This window comes from Podospora pseudopauciseta, chromosome 4 (genome assembly GCF_035222475.1).
Source record: "Podospora pseudopauciseta strain CBS 411.78 chromosome 4, whole genome shotgun sequence".
NCBI classification, from domain to species: Eukaryota; Fungi; Ascomycota; class Sordariomycetes; order Sordariales; family Podosporaceae; genus Podospora; species Podospora pseudopauciseta.
In genome coordinates this window covers 1,554,756-1,570,326 of record NC_085894.1, presented here as the reverse complement: position 1 = coordinate 1,570,326, position 15,571 = coordinate 1,554,756, and the positions used below count along the sequence as shown (strand labels likewise).

At 49.6% G+C, this 15,571-nt stretch overlaps 6 protein-coding genes across 6 annotated transcripts; 3 read left to right on the top strand and 3 right to left on the bottom strand.

Annotated features, from left to right (window-relative positions):
- Nucleotides 1-987: 987 nt before the first annotated feature.
- On the top strand, nt 988-1,904 carry QC763_409760 (uncharacterized protein; the record flags this gene model as incomplete). The annotated part of the gene is made up of 2 exons (XM_062912606.1): nt 988-1,388; nt 1,457-1,904. 2 exons carry the CDS (start codon nt 988-990, stop codon nt 1,773-1,775), a joined length of 720 nt encoding a protein of 239 aa, XP_062765592.1. The 3' UTR covers nt 1,776-1,904.
- A 370-nt stretch (nt 1,905-2,274) lies between these two features.
- QC763_409750 (uncharacterized protein) lies at nt 2,275-4,464 on the top strand. Its single transcript, XM_062912605.1, has 7 exons — nt 2,275-2,493; nt 2,569-2,898; nt 2,967-3,050; nt 3,101-3,226; nt 3,285-3,714; nt 3,769-3,906; nt 3,992-4,464. Exons 1-7 carry the CDS (start codon nt 2,405-2,407, stop codon nt 4,331-4,333), a joined length of 1,539 nt encoding a protein of 512 aa, XP_062765591.1. The 5' UTR covers nt 2,275-2,404; the 3' UTR covers nt 4,334-4,464.
- Nucleotides 4,352-5,775, bottom strand: QC763_409740 (uncharacterized protein; the record flags this gene model as incomplete). The annotated part of the gene is made up of 3 exons (XM_062912604.1): nt 4,352-4,651; nt 4,735-5,494; nt 5,566-5,775. The coding sequence occupies 3 exons, from the start codon at nt 5,773-5,775 to the stop codon at nt 4,503-4,505; spliced, it is 1,119 nt and encodes a 372-aa protein (XP_062765590.1). The 3' UTR covers nt 4,352-4,502.
- Nucleotides 5,776-7,074: 1,299 nt separating this feature from the next.
- Nucleotides 7,075-8,767, bottom strand: ASD1 (aspartate-semialdehyde dehydrogenase-like protein; the record flags this gene model as incomplete). The annotated part of the gene is made up of 2 exons (XM_062912603.1): nt 7,075-7,104; nt 7,181-8,767. 2 exons carry the CDS (start codon nt 8,765-8,767, stop codon nt 7,075-7,077), a joined length of 1,617 nt encoding a protein of 538 aa, XP_062765589.1.
- A 1,292-nt stretch (nt 8,768-10,059) lies between these two features.
- RPS28A (40S ribosomal protein S28) lies at nt 10,060-10,759 on the bottom strand (the record flags this gene model as incomplete). Its single annotated transcript, XM_062912602.1, has 3 exons — nt 10,384-10,759; nt 10,198-10,281; nt 10,060-10,121 (listed from the first exon to the last, which is right to left on the bottom strand). Exons 1-3 carry the CDS (start codon nt 10,442-10,444, stop codon nt 10,060-10,062), a joined length of 207 nt encoding a protein of 68 aa, XP_062765588.1. The 5' UTR covers nt 10,445-10,759.
- Nucleotides 10,760-11,025: 266 nt separating this feature from the next.
- Nucleotides 11,026-13,218, top strand: QC763_409710 (uncharacterized protein). Its single transcript, XM_062912601.1, has 8 exons — nt 11,026-11,464; nt 11,538-11,722; nt 11,818-12,047; nt 12,102-12,224; nt 12,275-12,382; nt 12,436-12,657; nt 12,723-12,985; nt 13,041-13,218. Exons 1-8 carry the CDS (start codon nt 11,351-11,353, stop codon nt 13,071-13,073), a joined length of 1,278 nt encoding a protein of 425 aa, XP_062765587.1. The 5' UTR covers nt 11,026-11,350; the 3' UTR covers nt 13,074-13,218.
- The last annotated feature ends 2,353 nt before the right edge of the window (nt 13,219-15,571 follow it).

Here is a 15,571-nt window from a genome sequence, read left to right as displayed (position 1 = left end):
CCCGTACAATTAATTCGACAGACCATCACATTCAGACTCTGCTCCGTATTTTAATCGACCATTTAACTCATACCAGATTCTCTGGTAGAAAAAAAAAAGCCTGTGCTTAATGGGTCGAGAGTCCTCCTGGTTTCGGCTATTGATCCGGAGAGATCTTGGATTTGACTTGTCCTTTGCCTCCCCTTCGACCAACCTTTGTTGTCAGCAAACAAGGCTTAACTTTCAAGAAGTTGTCCTTCACTCGAAAAGTAAGCGAAGGCCTTGCCATGACGGGCCCTTGCATCCCCGCAGGAACTCATCTATTCGGACAAGTTGAGGTTGCGCTACGATTAGGCTAAAGAGGGTCGTGGTTCTGCCTCCACGGGCCATATCAGCCTCTCTCACCATCTCGTTTCCTGCTCAATGCTTGTCCCCAGCCAACCGCCCAATCTTTTCCCTCCGTCCCGTTCCGCTTCATATTCCACCGCACCCCGCATCAACGACCATTTCATCTATCTCATAGATCACCTCGCTTTATCCTTCCAATCAACGACTTATGATCGTCGCTGGCTGGTGGGAACCAAGTGTTTTCCAGGTCCTTCTTTGCATCACCAAGTCCCTGTTTGGTTTATTAAGGTGGCATCAGACCACCAGAATGGGCGTTTCTTCACCACGAGCTTCCGGAGCACCACGCCAGCAACGGACCAACCGGAATCGACCGAAGAGTGATGACCACTTGGTATGAAAGTGACCCCTGGATACGGTGCGTGTCTTCTGGAGCGTAGTGACGGCCCGGATCACCAAGCTCAACCACGCGGCGCTTATATTGCCAATACACATTACATGTGTGGAATTATTGGCTGACGCTCTAGGATGCAAGGAATGTAGCCCCCGGATGAACGCCCTTGGTAGGGGCCTTCTTATAAAAGTGTCCTCCCCGGATACCATGCTGGTAGACCCATCCCCTGCTTCGTTTCGTCTTTTTGTCTTGTGCCACCATCAGTCAAAATGCTCTTCTCTGAAGTTGCTGCTCGCGCTGCTGCATTCTTAGGTCTCAGTATGGAATCCCACGGCCCCGTGCTGCCAACTTGTATATTGACATATCTTTCTCTTCTAGCGGCCCCCGTTACTAGACAGTTCGCCTTTGAGCCCGACTCGATTGCCTATGAGGATCCGGACACCGGCTTGAACTTCTCTTCTTACACCAGTGCTCGTGGCATCTCCTGGCGTGTGGCTATCCCAGAGGACATCCCGGAGGGTGACAAGATCTTCGACACTGTATTGCAGGTTGAGGCACCCATCGATGTTGGCTGGGCTGGGTTCGCCTGGGGTGGCCACATGACCTATAATCCCTTAACTATCGTTTGGCCCAACGGCAACGACGTCGTTCTTTCGTCCAGGATCGCCTAGTTCGTGTCCCCTTCGGTGGCTCGGCAGCAACTGTCTGGCCATTGATGCTAACATTCATTTCCTACAGTGGTTACTACAGCCCTCCCGAGTATCCCAACGCCGAATACAGAATCGTCAAGACCGGCACCCATGTCAACGCCACTCACTTTCAAATCACGGCTGTTTGCACGGGCTGTTCGAGATGGGGTGATGAAGACATTGGCTTCACTGAGTTAGATCCCGAGTATGACAGCACACTCGCTTTCGCCTATGGAGACTACCCCGTCGACACGCCGGAGGACCCTTCATCCACCTTTGGTATTCACGACAGCTTGGGCCACCCCGTGTTTTCTCTCGGTACCCAGGCCAAGAATGCTGACTTTGCGTCCAAGATTGAGCAGCTTTAGGTGTATGTATACCTAGAGGATTGGGGAGGGTGGATAGGATGGACTTCTGCTTTAGATGTAAAACAGACGTTGTTAAAGAACCTGCTGTATGTACAAAGAATATATATGGGCTGACTATCCCTTTCTTTTTATTTGGACTAGGACTTGGCCTAGCTGAGCGAATTGGTCATGGTGTCGGCGTGTCTTGCCCCGGATTCAAACTTGGCGTGGGGTAGGTCATCTTGGAAAAGAAGGATGACCAAGTTGTCAGGCTACATTGGCCACGAGTCATCAAAAGACCATATTTTGAAATAGAGAGAGTCGCTCTGGAATCCCAGGGAAAGGTTTATAGACGACCACCTTGATATTCATCACTATTACAAATTCGGATTTGCTGGGGAGCTATAAGAAATAAACAAACACTATTGGCTGGTTTTCAAGTAGTGTTTCACTGCAGCCAAGTGCCGTCGCAATTCTCTCCAAATAGAGCAAGCACTCCCAACCCACGTTGTCCCCATGTGCCATGTGCCGAGCGAGCGGGGCCTGGGACCTCTGTGTCCTCATTCACACTGCAATTCCAAACAAGACTTCTTCAGGTCTCGGTCTCACACCAAGTGCTTCGAGATATTCGATGGCCGCATGATCCTTTTATGCAAATGGGAGGAACACGCTTTACAAAAGCCTCACAGCGCCTACATTCGTTTTGTTTGTTTCTTGCACTGGGGTCGTTTATCTGGGGGTAAGTGAGATACTTTTTTTCAAATCTCATCACAGTTCCCTACTGGTAACCCTGGACTTACATACTCCAATGTAGATATAATGTTGGCGTCCTCGCCTCGGTACTCGTCCACCCCGGTTTCAAAAAGACCCTCCACAGGCCAGATGCCTCTTTGAGCGGGCTCATCACGGCCATCTACTACCTCGGCACTTTCACTAGCTACCTTTTCTTTGCTCATCCGGCAGCAGACAAGCTTGGCCGGCGCCATGCTGCCTCCGTGGGGATGGGGGTAACCTGTGTTGGTCAGGCGCTTCAGGTCGGCGCCACGGGATCAGCTGCACAGGCTTTGGGGATGGTGATTGTTGGGAGAATCATAGCAGGAGTAGGCACCGGGATAATTTCAACTAGTGTTCCCTTGTACCAAAGGTATGTTGTGTGACAGGGTGGTTAGAAGTGATGGACTGACTGGGTGGCTGACTGTCCGTTTATCAAAGCGAGATTGCGCCATCCAAGCATCGTGGCAGGTTTGTTGTGATGAATCATATCGGATTCATCGCAGGGCTTGCCTCTGGGTTTTGGTATGTCTACCGCCCCTTTTTCTGACAAAGCTAGCCTAACCAAATTCCAGGGTTGGTTATGGGGTGACATTTTGGGATAGCGAACGAGGTCTCCAGGTGGCATGGCGTTATTCTCTCTCCGTGTCTTTTGTCCCGGCTTTCTTCTTCTTAGTTGGCCTGCCGTTCATGCATGATTCGTAAGTCATATCCCTTGGTCGCTACTCGCCTACCTTTGAAACTCAACTTCTTGATTAGACCCCGGTGGCTCGTAGAGCATGGAAAGATTGATGAGGCCTTCACCACGCTTCAGTACTACCGCGAAGGGTATTACACATCCGATGAAATCTACGACGAGCTTGACGACATCGAACGCTCTGTAGCTTCTTTCAGAGTCACTGGCCTTGTTTGGACATCTATGTTCGCCGACAGAAGTCTCTTTGCTCGCATGTGGCGATCGGCACTTTTGCAGTTCCTGGCGCAGATGTGCGGTGCTACGGCTATGAAATACTACCTTCCTGCTCTCTTTAGAGCTCTAGGCTTGAGCCATCGAGTGTCTCTACTCGCAGGGGGGATTGAAAGCACCCTTAAGATCGGGTGCAATGTGCTGGAGATGTTTATCATTGATAGAGTTGGACGAAGGCTGACACTTGTTATTGGAGCTGTTATTATGGCGTTCTCCTTGCTGGTAAGTACTCTAATTCTGTTTACGAGGGCCAGACCGTACTGACTACACTGCCAGATCAACGGCACTTTGCCTTTGATTTATCCAAATAACTCCAACACCGCAGCAGATTATGCCTGTGTGGTCTTTGTTTTCATCTACTCATTGGGATACTCAATGGGATTTGGTCCAGCTGCCTGGGTGTATGGTTCCGAGGTAAGATCTTTACTTACCCGTGAACAAAGCACAAATATTCACTAGAACATTACTCGGACTAACCTTACCTACCTAACTTACCTAGATTTTCCCAACCGCCGTCCGAGCACGGGGCCTCAGCTTTGCCGCTTCGTGCGGCGCCATAGGCTCCATCATCGTCACCCAGATATGGCCCATTGGAATCGCGGCCCTCGGCTCCAAGATCTACTTCTTTTTCATCATCATCAACCTAGTATCAGTTCCCATCATTTACATCTTCTTTCCAGAAACGAAAGGGCGCGCTCTGGAAGATATGGATGTGCTATTTGGGGGACACGACCCATGTGTCTCGTCAGAGCACCTATTGGCTGACGGGGAGGATGAAGACGATGATCAAGGCCCAAGGAGAAGGGGAAGTCCAATTGATGGGGGATTCTGGAGGGATTGAAAATCGGGAAACGCCAAAGCAGGAATCAAGTTTGAAAATGTGTGTTTTTGACTATTGCGTCTATGTACAATGTTTGTTCTCAAAGCAAACACTAATATGAACAGAGAATGATGGTCTGTTTGTGCAGGAAGTGCCCATTTGAGACCACCGCTAGATTATTATTGCATCCTTACAAGTATGAAGCCTCGACGAGGAAGGCAACGGTGAACTTGGTGTGGCGAAGGATGGCGGGCCACATGATGGTGGAGAGGGCATCGTTGGCGGTGTGAATGTAAGGAGTGGCAGTCTTCATAACTTCATCGCAAACGTAGGCGGCGGCTGTTTACATCCATGTTAGTACTTATTCAATACACCAGGAAAGCTCAAAAGGGGGATAAAAGTGATAAGGGGGGGGAGCATACGGAAACCGTTGGAGCGGGCCGAAGCGTGATCGGAGCATCCGTAGCCGCACTTATCGGCGGTAGTAGTGCCAGTGTAAGCGGTAGCAACCACACGGACGTACGCAGTAAGAGCGCTGTCAACGTAATCGGTGTAGATGGATATCTTCCCGCTGGGGGAGTAGCCGGCCATGTCCTGGTTCACAACAGCGAGGACGGTCTTGCCGGTGGACTTGTAGTTGGCAAAGACAGCAGCAGAGCCAAGGAGACCACCCTCCTCACCGCCGTAGAAGTGGAACTCGAGGGTGTCCTTGCCCTTGAACTTGTTGTTGGCCAGGACACGGAGCGCCTCCATGAGGACGACAACACCGGAGGCGTTGTCATCAGCGCCGGGAGCACGTGCGGTGGTCGAGCCGGCGGTGGAATCATAGTGAGCGGAAACGATGACGAGGTCAGTGGAGTTTCCGGGAATCTTGACGATGATGGAGGGCTGGTTGAAGGAGTGTGTAAACCTGGTGACGGTGATGGCTGGGTTGACAGCAACGAGGCTGACGAGGGTGTTGTAGAGCCAAGTACCGGCTTGGGTGCCGTAGGTGGCCCTGTAGTAACGGTTGTGATAGTTGGTGAGGGTCGTCATCCAGCTTTGGGGTTGGGTAGTGGAGACGAGGTTGATGAGGGGATTGGCCTGGGCCTGCTTGCTCACGGCAGTAGGGTAGGTGACGGCCCGAGCTTGGAAGACATCCTCATCCTCATCGGCAGACAGGGCCCTGAGGACTTGGGAATCCTGAAAGAATTGGTCAATCATTCCCTGCTGCAAGCTGGAAAAGGGATGAGTGACAGTGGCATAGTACTTACTGTGATATCGGTGATATCCACGAAACCGATCTCGTGCGCCGCATACTGAACGATCTTTTCCTCCTCAGAGATCCACTTTGGGGCACCCTTGGGGGAAGTCTTGATCAGACGGAGGCCGGCCTTTCTGTTGGCCGCGTCCTGGGGAGAGGGCACGGCAGCCACAGAGCAGATGGAGGCGGCCAACAGGGCCAGGAGCGCTTGAGTCTTCATCTTGGCTTTTTGTGATGGTGTCTTGGGAGGATGGAAGACCAAGGGGGAGTCAGGACTGGGGGTACTCAAGACTGAGAAGGGAGGAAGGACTCGGTAGTTGATGTCCCGCTGGATTCCTTTTAATACTCTACGGCTACCTCGTTACTCATGGCCAGCTGGGGTTGAACTGACGCCATCCAGTAGGCTAAACCCCATCGTGAGACCCCATCCCCCATACAAGACAATGGACAGCTTCTCCAGATTCACCATCTGGTAAAGGTAGGTAGGTGCTTAGACTGAAACCTGAACAGCCGGTTATGCCGCACGGGATGGGCTTCCTGATTGAGGAGCATGAAGACGCCGTGCGGCGGTTCGGACCCCTGTATTGGGCAGGTACCCGCCTGTATCACATTGTGTTATCGCGCTGGCCTCGGCCTTTGGGCGATCAGTCGTTACTTGGAGCTGCCGTAACGGGCATAGTGTCACGGCCGCCCCCTTTTGGGATTGGCGATTTCACCTTTTTCACCCCCACCCCACCACACACGCTTCCATTCTGGATCAACTTTTTGATTTGAGGTAGGTATACCGAAGGCTGTTGTGGGCTACCTGATCGTCTGAGTGGACGGACAGAAGCGGCACTGAAAAGGCCTCATCTCCTCACTTCGTGGTGGGGGGTTTGTGTGCCTGCCAATGCCATCAGCAGGAAAGGGAGTGAGATCGTAAATAGGAGGAGGGGCACACGAGCTTAGAAACTGCCATTCATTGCGCCATTCAACGGGCCCCCCTAACTCTGATAGGGAGGTCCATGCAAGCTGAGAGCGTCTAGTGGTTGCGACTTCGATTCCGCCCGCTGCGCGCCACAGCTTCTCGAAGGAGGGGAAAGCAAGATACAAGATATGGGTCGCCTGTGCTGGATGGCAATTTCAGTTATTCTCTCGTAATACTGCAGAGTATGGCCATTAGAACAGTATCGATATTCACATGCGGCGTGGGCATATCCAGGGAAGGAAGGTCCGGGTTCTAGATCTCAATAGAACGGTGTTGATAAGGTATGACAAGGCCCTCGGGATGATGCGCATGTGTGGCCGTGTCGGATGGGTTCACTGTCCAACTACCGACGGGAACAAGGCTGGATCCGATAAGCTTTTCCCTGTTCATCTATTCTTGCATATGGAATTGTTCTAGCGGTGCTTCTATCGGCTCAGGTGTGCCCCCCGTCCCTCGGGCAGGCCTGGGCACTGGCATTAGGTAGTCGGGGTTCTTTTCCAACGCATTTCGACCTTTGATTAATCACAACACCACAACCGTCCCAGGCTTAGTTTACTGGAACAACTCGACAGCGTCGAAAATCTGTTGTCTTTTGGTTAGCCTCTTCCGCTCCTTTCGCAAATCAAGCGTGTGCGAGCCACATAATCAAATTACTTACAAAGTTGGGGCTCAAGAACGTTGTCCCACTGCTGCCACTGATGGAGCTGATGGTGATGGTGTTACTTCCTGCAACCAATTTGCCAGCTGGGATGGCTACGGTATAGACTTCACCATGGCCACGGTACGCACCGCGAGTCACGCCGCGGCTATCAATTTTGGCTGGGGCGCTTGGTGCTGGGCCAGACCACCCGTTCACATTGATTTGCGGACGACTACCCGCGAAGCTGAGGGTTGTGGCAATCCTCAACGTGGCAGCTCCCGGTGCGCTTCCCAAGTTGAACCGGATCATCACAGGGTTGTTGACAGACTGGAAGACCGCCATGGGGAAATCGGTGAGTGGCGAGCTGCCGACCTTGTATGTCAGAGGACCCCAGTTGCTCATGCGGCTGTCAGAGGGATGCATGCGAAGGAACTTGTCAGCGTTGCGGAAACCAGTTGGCTGCCCATCGTATTGACCAATTTGCCAGAGGGTATTGCGGGAGGTGTTGAAGGTGCCGGCAATATTCTGCGATCTGGTCTGTCCGGCCGTGACAGTGACGGTAGATGTCGCAATCTTGAATTCGGTCTGGTACAGAACCATGGTGTACGTGCCCGGCTTCATCAAAGGGGAGGTGAAGGCCCCATTGGAGGAGGTTCTGGCCCAGTACTGAGCAGCGCTGTTGAACCAGTGAACCACACCTTCCATTCCGCTCTGTACACCGGAGGCGGTGCCTGTGACCCTTCCACGACCCGAAGGAGGGACCCATCCTGTCACACCAACCTCGCCAAACCACGAGACGTCCACGTTCTTGACACTTGGGATTCCAGAGCGCGAGAACTGCATGATGTATGGTCCATGAAGTCCCATTCGGTACGGCTCCGTCTGCACATGACCGCTGTTCATGTAGTTGTAGAGATTGGTAGAGGCACCAGCGTTGTTCGAATTGATGTCTCGGAAGAACGGGCCACCTGAAGACGACTCTTGCTGCGGTGTCATGATGCAGACATGCATCAAGTCGCTACCACCAAATACACAGTGGGAATCCTCGTCGATGAACCTCGTTGACGAATAGAACTTGGACCGGGTCTGGCCGTTCACCACGAAGACGTCGGAGCCCTCAACAGTGGAAGCGGAGCTTTGGGTGTTGGAGACTTCGCCATAGGGATATTCTCCAGGAAGCTTGTCGGGCAGAAGACGAGCAATCCATCGCAACTCGCCAATGGAAGGCTGGGCGGTAATATAAGTGGCCAAGAACATACTGCTATCGCCTGCGCGGACCACGATGTAGTGGGTCAAAGTCGACGTCACACAAGTAACTTTGATGTACTTGTTCGATCCGTTGATCTGACTGATCGAGACGGTCGCGGATCCGAGGCCGGAGTTGATATGGGTGAACTGGCTTCCATACTGGAGCTCGGTGCCTCTATACTTGATCGACCTGATATCGCAGTTGGACTGGCTCACGGAAAAGATGAGCGGGTTGGCGGAACCGGCGTCGACGACATAATTGCCCCCAGAAGAAGTGTAACCAAAAGCGGCGTAAGCACCCGAAAACAAAGACAGCAGTGAGAGGACAGCAAGCTGGAAGACCGACTTGGGCTCCATATTGAAAACCTAGAGCACTCGGTGCCGTGAACGCAGGTTTTCGGGCTGCTTCCGGGGACGAGGAACGCTCAGCACAGTGGGTGGTATATACATCCCTAGAAGAGCGGCATGGAATGTTGATATCCATTGAGCAACAGTCGTGACCCCTTTAACCCTTGACGTCGTCGCCTGCGATCTCGGTTTCTGCATCGCAAGCTGTTCTGCCAAGTCGGCTAGTCGTCTGTCTATGACACCTTATTGGCGGAATGACAATGCTTGTCTCCGCCACTGATGATAGAATCCGGGGCATGATGCGTCCTGGACCACTACCAACGGAGGAAAAGCAACTCAAAGGTTGTATTTGGCGGAGCGAGGCTGCTCATCCGGGCATTTCCCGTGTTTTGGGGCGACGCCAAGACGGTGGCATTGCTGCCGCTCCGGTTTCGAGTTCCGGGACTTGGTCCGATGATGGATGGTTTTATACTGTCTGGACAGCAGTAGGGGACAACCATTTCTAGCTTGCGTATCGAGTCCATTTTGGGTGTCACCGGGGTTTGCCGGAACTAGTTGACTGTTGCTAATTGCGCTGAAGTGTAGGTTTTCGAGCATTCTAAATCTATATCACGAGGATGTCGACACAGCCAGTCCGCTGTGCACTGCCTAGTTGAGTTTGTGAACCTGTTGCCAGTCCGGTTAAGCAGGCATATTGGATGTTTGTGCTTCTAATTGCTATTGCAAGTGTGTGCATGCTTAAAATAACACTGGGCATTGCATTGGCAACTTTCCAAGAGGCCGTAACGGGTTTAGAAAAGCTTGTCTGCATCATCTGTCAGTCACAACGGTAGCTTGTAGTGCCCTCTTCCAGATCAGAATCATTCCCAGCATATAATACCAAGCCGAGTCCTCCACGATGGATCGAACCATAAGCAGCACGGTCGGTGGGTTTTGGGTCAACTTGCGGAGGGAGGGAATCGGCATATGTATTGGAATGTCCTTGTCAAGCACAGGTACTGAGCTCGAAGTGCTGTTCGGGAAAGATTCTTGTTGATTGACGCCCAAAACCACCCATGATGCCCTGCTGCATGACCCCCCAACCAAAGCAAATGTGATATCCGCAGAACCAGCCTTCAGCGCCGTGTATTTTGGGGAAAGCAATAATCATGCATGATCTCGTTCTACCGAACGCCCATCCTTGACATTCCGTCCCTGTTCTTGTCGCCGCAGGATACGACAATGATCTTGCCAATCAGGCAGACCAGGTAGCTAGAAGCCGCTGCCACGCTCCCTTCCCCCAACTTCGGAATGCCTCCCACTTATCTGAGGCGGCGAGCCTCGCGCTCGGATTCGAGAAGGACAAGGATATCATCCTCGCGGACTGTAAAACAGGCAGAAATGTTAGCTGCCAACCCTCGCCCACACATGGAAGCCGAAGGCAGCGGATCTGAACATACCAGGACCCTTGACGTTGCGGATGATGGAACGAGTGGTATCGTCCATGAACTCAACGCGAACCTGAGTGACACCACCACGGGAGCCTGAATTCCACCAAAATTATCAGCATGCTGTTCAATCGGCCACAGGAATCGGAGGGGTCGAAATCGAAATTCGGTCTCGGAGGGCGGGGGTTTTTCGCATACCGGTTCTGCCCAAAACGCGGGTGACCTTGACGAGCTTGACGGGAGCCTTGGAGGAATCCATTTTTGCGACTGATTGATGAGTGACGCGTGGAAAATCGGTCGCCAAATCGTGTGCAGAAGGTGGTTAGCGGTTTGCGAAATTTCCGTAGATTCAGTTGTGCGGAGCCAAAAATCGCAGGGTTGCCAGGAATTTAATATTTCCGTCCCGGAAGCTGTTGTGTGTGCCTGGTCTTTTATTGTGGGGAAAGACCTAAATGTGGGGTGCCAGGTGAATTTGCGCTATGGGCGACATGGGCCCCGCGGCCGGCAGGGCTTGCTTCCCATCAGCCAGCCCGGCAGTGGCCATCTTTTAAAGCTGCAATCCACCGGACATTTTCCAGCCTGCTGGGTCAGCAAAATCGCTTGGACTGATCCCACAGACGGGTCAATCTTGAATTTATATTGTCTGCTAGCCTGGTCTGCTGGAACTTCGTCAGCCATGGCTTCTCGAAGCCCGTCAACCAATAGCATTTGCCGATTTCAAATGTGACACACAGGGACGTTTGCTGCTCGTTGCCGGGATCTTCCTTCGTGGGTTTCTCGCTGACGCCTAGGGAGCATCCCCGAGCAAAATACACCACGATCCTCCAAGAAGTTATCAGATAGAATTCAGCTCTCAGCTCATTCTTGACATCCGTCTCCCATCGACCCAAGACCTTGGGTGATCGAACCATGGGGGGGATTATCACTCTTGGCGGTCAACTGGCCGCAAGGCCAAATCCAATATTGGCTGGGGGTGGAGATGGCACGCTATAATTGAGTGGGCCTGTTGGGCATGGCCCCTTTTTCGGGTTCAGCCAGATCAACTCCCTGCTCTCCTTGGCCGCATACATACTTGATTGGCTGTTCTTTTGACTGAAGTGAACTTGATCAGGTTCCATCCGTCTTCAACCGGCTCCCATATCATACAAACGGCAAGTGTCACACCATGGGCTATTTAAAGACCAAGTTCAAACGCCTGCTCGAAAAGATCGAGGACAGGATCGAAGGTGAAAAGGAGCCTGAGACCAACGATGACCGAAAAGTCTTCGCCCACTACATGGTTCGCAATTCCCCAGCCCGCTTCCCCCCCAGCCAGGTAGCTGTCAAGACCATTATCTAACAGTCGAATTCAGGTTGGCCTGACATGTCACCAAACTGTCGAGCAATGGGTCCACGATATCAAGACTGCCAAGGAGGCCGGTATCGATGGCTTTGCTCTCAACATTGGGCCTTCCGACCCGTGGACAGAGACTCAACTCTCTCATGCCTATCACGAGGCTGAGGAGCTGGGTGAGTTTGTCATGTTTATTTCTTTCGAGTATGTCTGCCTAGGTCCTTGTTCAGCAACACACCTTGACGATACAAGATGGGCCAAATGGCGGTGTGTAGCGAACTGACTCTTTTTCATCATAGTATGGCCTGCGGAGAGTGGTCAGTTTCACAGGTTGTTGACCTCATCAACCGCTTCAGGGAATCAAGCGCACAGTTCATTGTGGACGGGCGACCTTTGGTTTCAACTTTCGAGGGTCCAGGTTGGGCTGAAAATTGGATTTCAGTTCGGGAACAGACAGGCAACATCTTTCTTGTTCCTGATTGGTCTAGCCTTGGCCCATATGGAATTTCTGATGTCATCGACGGAGCTTGTAAGCCATGCTGTGCTGGATTCATATCTCTCATGAGTGCTAATTCGATTCCAGTTTCGTGGGACGCCTGGCCCAAAGCTGGTCAAAATCAGATGAACATCAACGAAGATCTCTTGTACTGTGACAACCTCAAGGGCAAGAAATACATGATGGGTGTTAGCCCATACTTCTATACGAGTGAGTCATGCGCCTCCAGCATAGTGGTGACACGAAAACTAATCAAACAGACTTGCCGCAATGGAACAAGAACTGGTACTGCTCAAGCGAGAGTCTGTGGCATGATCGATGGCAACAAGTACTTGATGTATTGCCTGACTTTGTTCAGATCATCACATGTGAGTTTTACCCAAGGGCCGAAACGGGCCATTGCTGACTTCGGTTTTCAAAGGGAATGACTTTGGCGAGTCGAGTTACATCTGCGATACTGTGCCAGCGCAAGTTGTAGAAGGCGCAGAAGAATACGTCAATGGCTACTCGCACTCAGCCTTCCGAGCCGTCCTCCCATATTTTATTGCTGCATATAAGTCTGGTTCTCGTCTTGTGGATTTTCCAGAAGACACGGTCATTGCCTGGTACCGAACAACTCCGGCAAGTGCGGGAGAGGGTTGCGGTAAGTCGGGAATCAACTAGCTGGGAATTAACTAGTTGAGAGAGTGTATGACTGACTTTGGGCAGGCACCACCTGGGGCCAGGGCGGTGAGATACCGGCGTCCCAAGGGGCAAGAGACGTCGTTTCGGTTATGGCGTTGGTCAAGGTCCCAACCAACATCACCGTCGCAATCGGCAGCCGCTGGAAGAGTGTGGGCACCAGAATCGACAGCCCCCTTTCCTATTTTGAGATTCCGTTTGATGGCAGCGCCACCGGGCCTGTCACAATTGCCATGAACGGCAAAACCGTCGAGGGTCCCTCAATAACGAATGAATGCCACGAGGGCAGGGTGAGTACCACCACCAACCTTCTGCTAGGTACACGATGCTGATTATATCCCCCAGATGCATTTCAACTCGATTGTGATTCGGCTTTGAGGAGAGTGATAGGCAACTATCGGCTGGGTGATTTTGGAGTTTGGGTTGATTGAAAAGCATGTTGACATTTAATTTTGCAGCTTTGGGAAAATAGGATTTAGTAGAAGTCTAGAAGAAATACAAATATTGGATAATGGATAGGGAATTGGAACAAATCACCCTCCCCACAAAATAGTGTAACGTACATTATAAGCGAGCGACCAATATAAGCGAGCGACCAATATAAGCGAGCGACCACTTTTTTCACGCAACGCCTAACCTCCCCCTCAAAACCTCATTTTCTCAACAATCCAAAATGCCATCTACTTTAAAGGAAGCCCATATAATCTTAGCCCTTAAGGCTCTTCAAAATAATAAAAATCTAAGTATATCAGCGGCAGCCAAGATATATAACGTCGATCGCAGTACGCTTAGACACCGACGCGCCGGCCGGCCTGCACGACGCGATACAACGCCTAAATCGAAGAAGCTTACTTAATCTAAAGAGGATACTATTATTTAATATATTATTGAGCTATATGCACGAGCTTTTCCACTAAAATTGCGTGGTGTGGAAAATATGGCCAACCAACTACTACGCGTACGCGACGCGCCCCTTATTAGTAAGCTCTAGGCATATAACTTCGTTAAACGCCAGCCATAGCTCCGTATACGTTTTACGCGTAGATACGACTACTAGAGGGCTAAATGCGAGGATCTAAAGGTTATTAGCGAGTGGTTTACGCTCGTACGGAATACTAAGGCTAAGTATAGTATTATAAATAACGATATCTATAACTTCGACGAAACTAGGTTTATAATAAATATTATTTTCGCGGGTATAATAATTATAATTTCGGATAGCCTTAATAAGGCGAAACTAGTTTAGCTTAATAACCGCGAATAAGTAATGGTAATCTAGGGAGTTAATACCCTCGGTTAGGCTATCCTTCTTTTTATTATTTTAGCCGCGTAATATTACTTTACTAACTAGTATACCGAGTATAACCTACCGTTTACCTAGCGTATCGTAACTACCGATAATAACTAAACTATTAATCCGGTAAGCCTAGATTAAATTAAGTATTTCGATTACTATACGGCGCCCCGGATAAAAAGTAAATACCGGTTATTAATCCTCGACGGCCACAAGAGCTACTACTTAACCGAATTCGAGCGTTATTACTAGCAGAATAATATTATTATGCTCTATATACCTCCACACTCCTCCCACCTCCTCTAGCCACTCGATGTTAGCTACTTTAAGCCGCTAAAATAGGCGTACGGTCGCTAAATTAAGGATTTAATACGTATATATATTAACTATATAAGCAAGCTCGAGTTCCTTTATACCTTCCGCGAGGCCTTCTTTACCTCTATAATAGAGAGGAATATATAAAGTAGCTTTGCGGGTACTGGCCTTATACTGTACGATTCAGAGAAAGTGCTTTCTAAGCTAGATATAAAGCTTCGTACGTTAATACCTCTAAATTTACGGCTAAGTACGGCACTCCCTTAAGTCTCCCAGACACTATATAACCTTCGAGAAATTAATTTATAGTTAACGCTTATTAAGACTTATATTATTAACTATTAAAATAACTTCCTGACTTTAATGCTAGCTACGGTAGATTAACTTGCTAAAAATATAACGGCTATAATATACTAGGTAACTCTCCTTTATATAAAAGTCTCTTCGCTCCGTAAGGCTAATAATGTACTAAGTAAGCGCCGAAGAGCTAAAAAAATATGTATGAGGCTTAGAGGGTCACTTACTATATAAGAGGCACAGAATCTACTAGATTAAAAGGCCGTAGATAGGGAGAGAGTGTAAAAAACGTAGCCGGATAGTAGTAATGCAGGGGGGGCTCGTACGAAAGTTTAGTGCTATAGTGTATGCGGTAAGCCTGGGCATAATGCGCGTACTAAAATGGTAAGAAAATACATAAACTAACCACAACACCACAAATATATCCTTAATAAGGTATATAAATAAGCGCACCTCCGTAATAGTAGTTCGCTCGCAGGCCGCACTCCACGTAGGATAAAGAAAAGACTCTATAGGCTCGCAAACTATATAATAAGCACCTAATCGGCCTAATTAGAGGGCCAGAATTACCTACACGCGTATAAGGCATAAAAATATAAAGAAATAAAAGTCGATAATCTCTTTAAAATAGAATATCCGAAGTAAACCGCTTATATATATAACCTCTAAACCTCCGAATCCTCCGAAAGCCCTATTTCCTTACTTAAACCTTTAGGCCTATAGCCGTACCCTAAATTAAACCTCCCTTCGCATTTAACTACTATAAACTAGTAGGTAAATACGTATATAAGAAAAAAAATATCCCTTTTAAGCGAAAAAAAAATATTATTTAGTAAAAAAAAAAGAAAATAATTTAATTTTACTATTCTTTTATCTATTCTCCCTTAATTAAAAAGAGAGGAGCACCCTTACTTCTCGGATCTTAAAATATATCTCCGTTTTTATTAAGCTATTATAATTAACGATTTAA

What these genes read in the sequence shown, in the direction of transcription:
- QC763_409750 (XM_062912605.1), top strand. Translation starts at nt 2,405, where the DNA reads ATGCAAATGGGAGGAACACGCTTTACAAAAGCCTCACAGCGCCTACAT. An exon ending in AGTGTTCCCTTGTACCAAAG is followed by an intron (nt 2,899 to 2,966) that starts GTATGTTGTGTG and finishes CGTTTATCAAAG; the next exon opens with CGAGATTGCGCCATCCAAGC. An exon ending in CTGCCGTTCATGCATGATTC is followed by an intron (nt 3,227 to 3,284) that starts GTAAGTCATATC and finishes CTTCTTGATTAG; the next exon opens with ACCCCGGTGGCTCGTAGAGC.
- QC763_409710 (XM_062912601.1), top strand. Translation starts at nt 11,351, where the DNA reads ATGGGCTATTTAAAGACCAAGTTCAAACGCCTGCTCGAAAAGATCGAG. An exon ending in GTCATGTTTATTTCTTTCGA is followed by an intron (nt 11,723 to 11,817) that starts GTATGTCTGCCT and finishes TTTTCATCATAG; the next exon opens with TATGGCCTGCGGAGAGTGGT. An exon ending in TAGCCCATACTTCTATACGA is followed by an intron (nt 12,225 to 12,274) that starts GTGAGTCATGCG and finishes CTAATCAAACAG; the next exon opens with ACTTGCCGCAATGGAACAAG.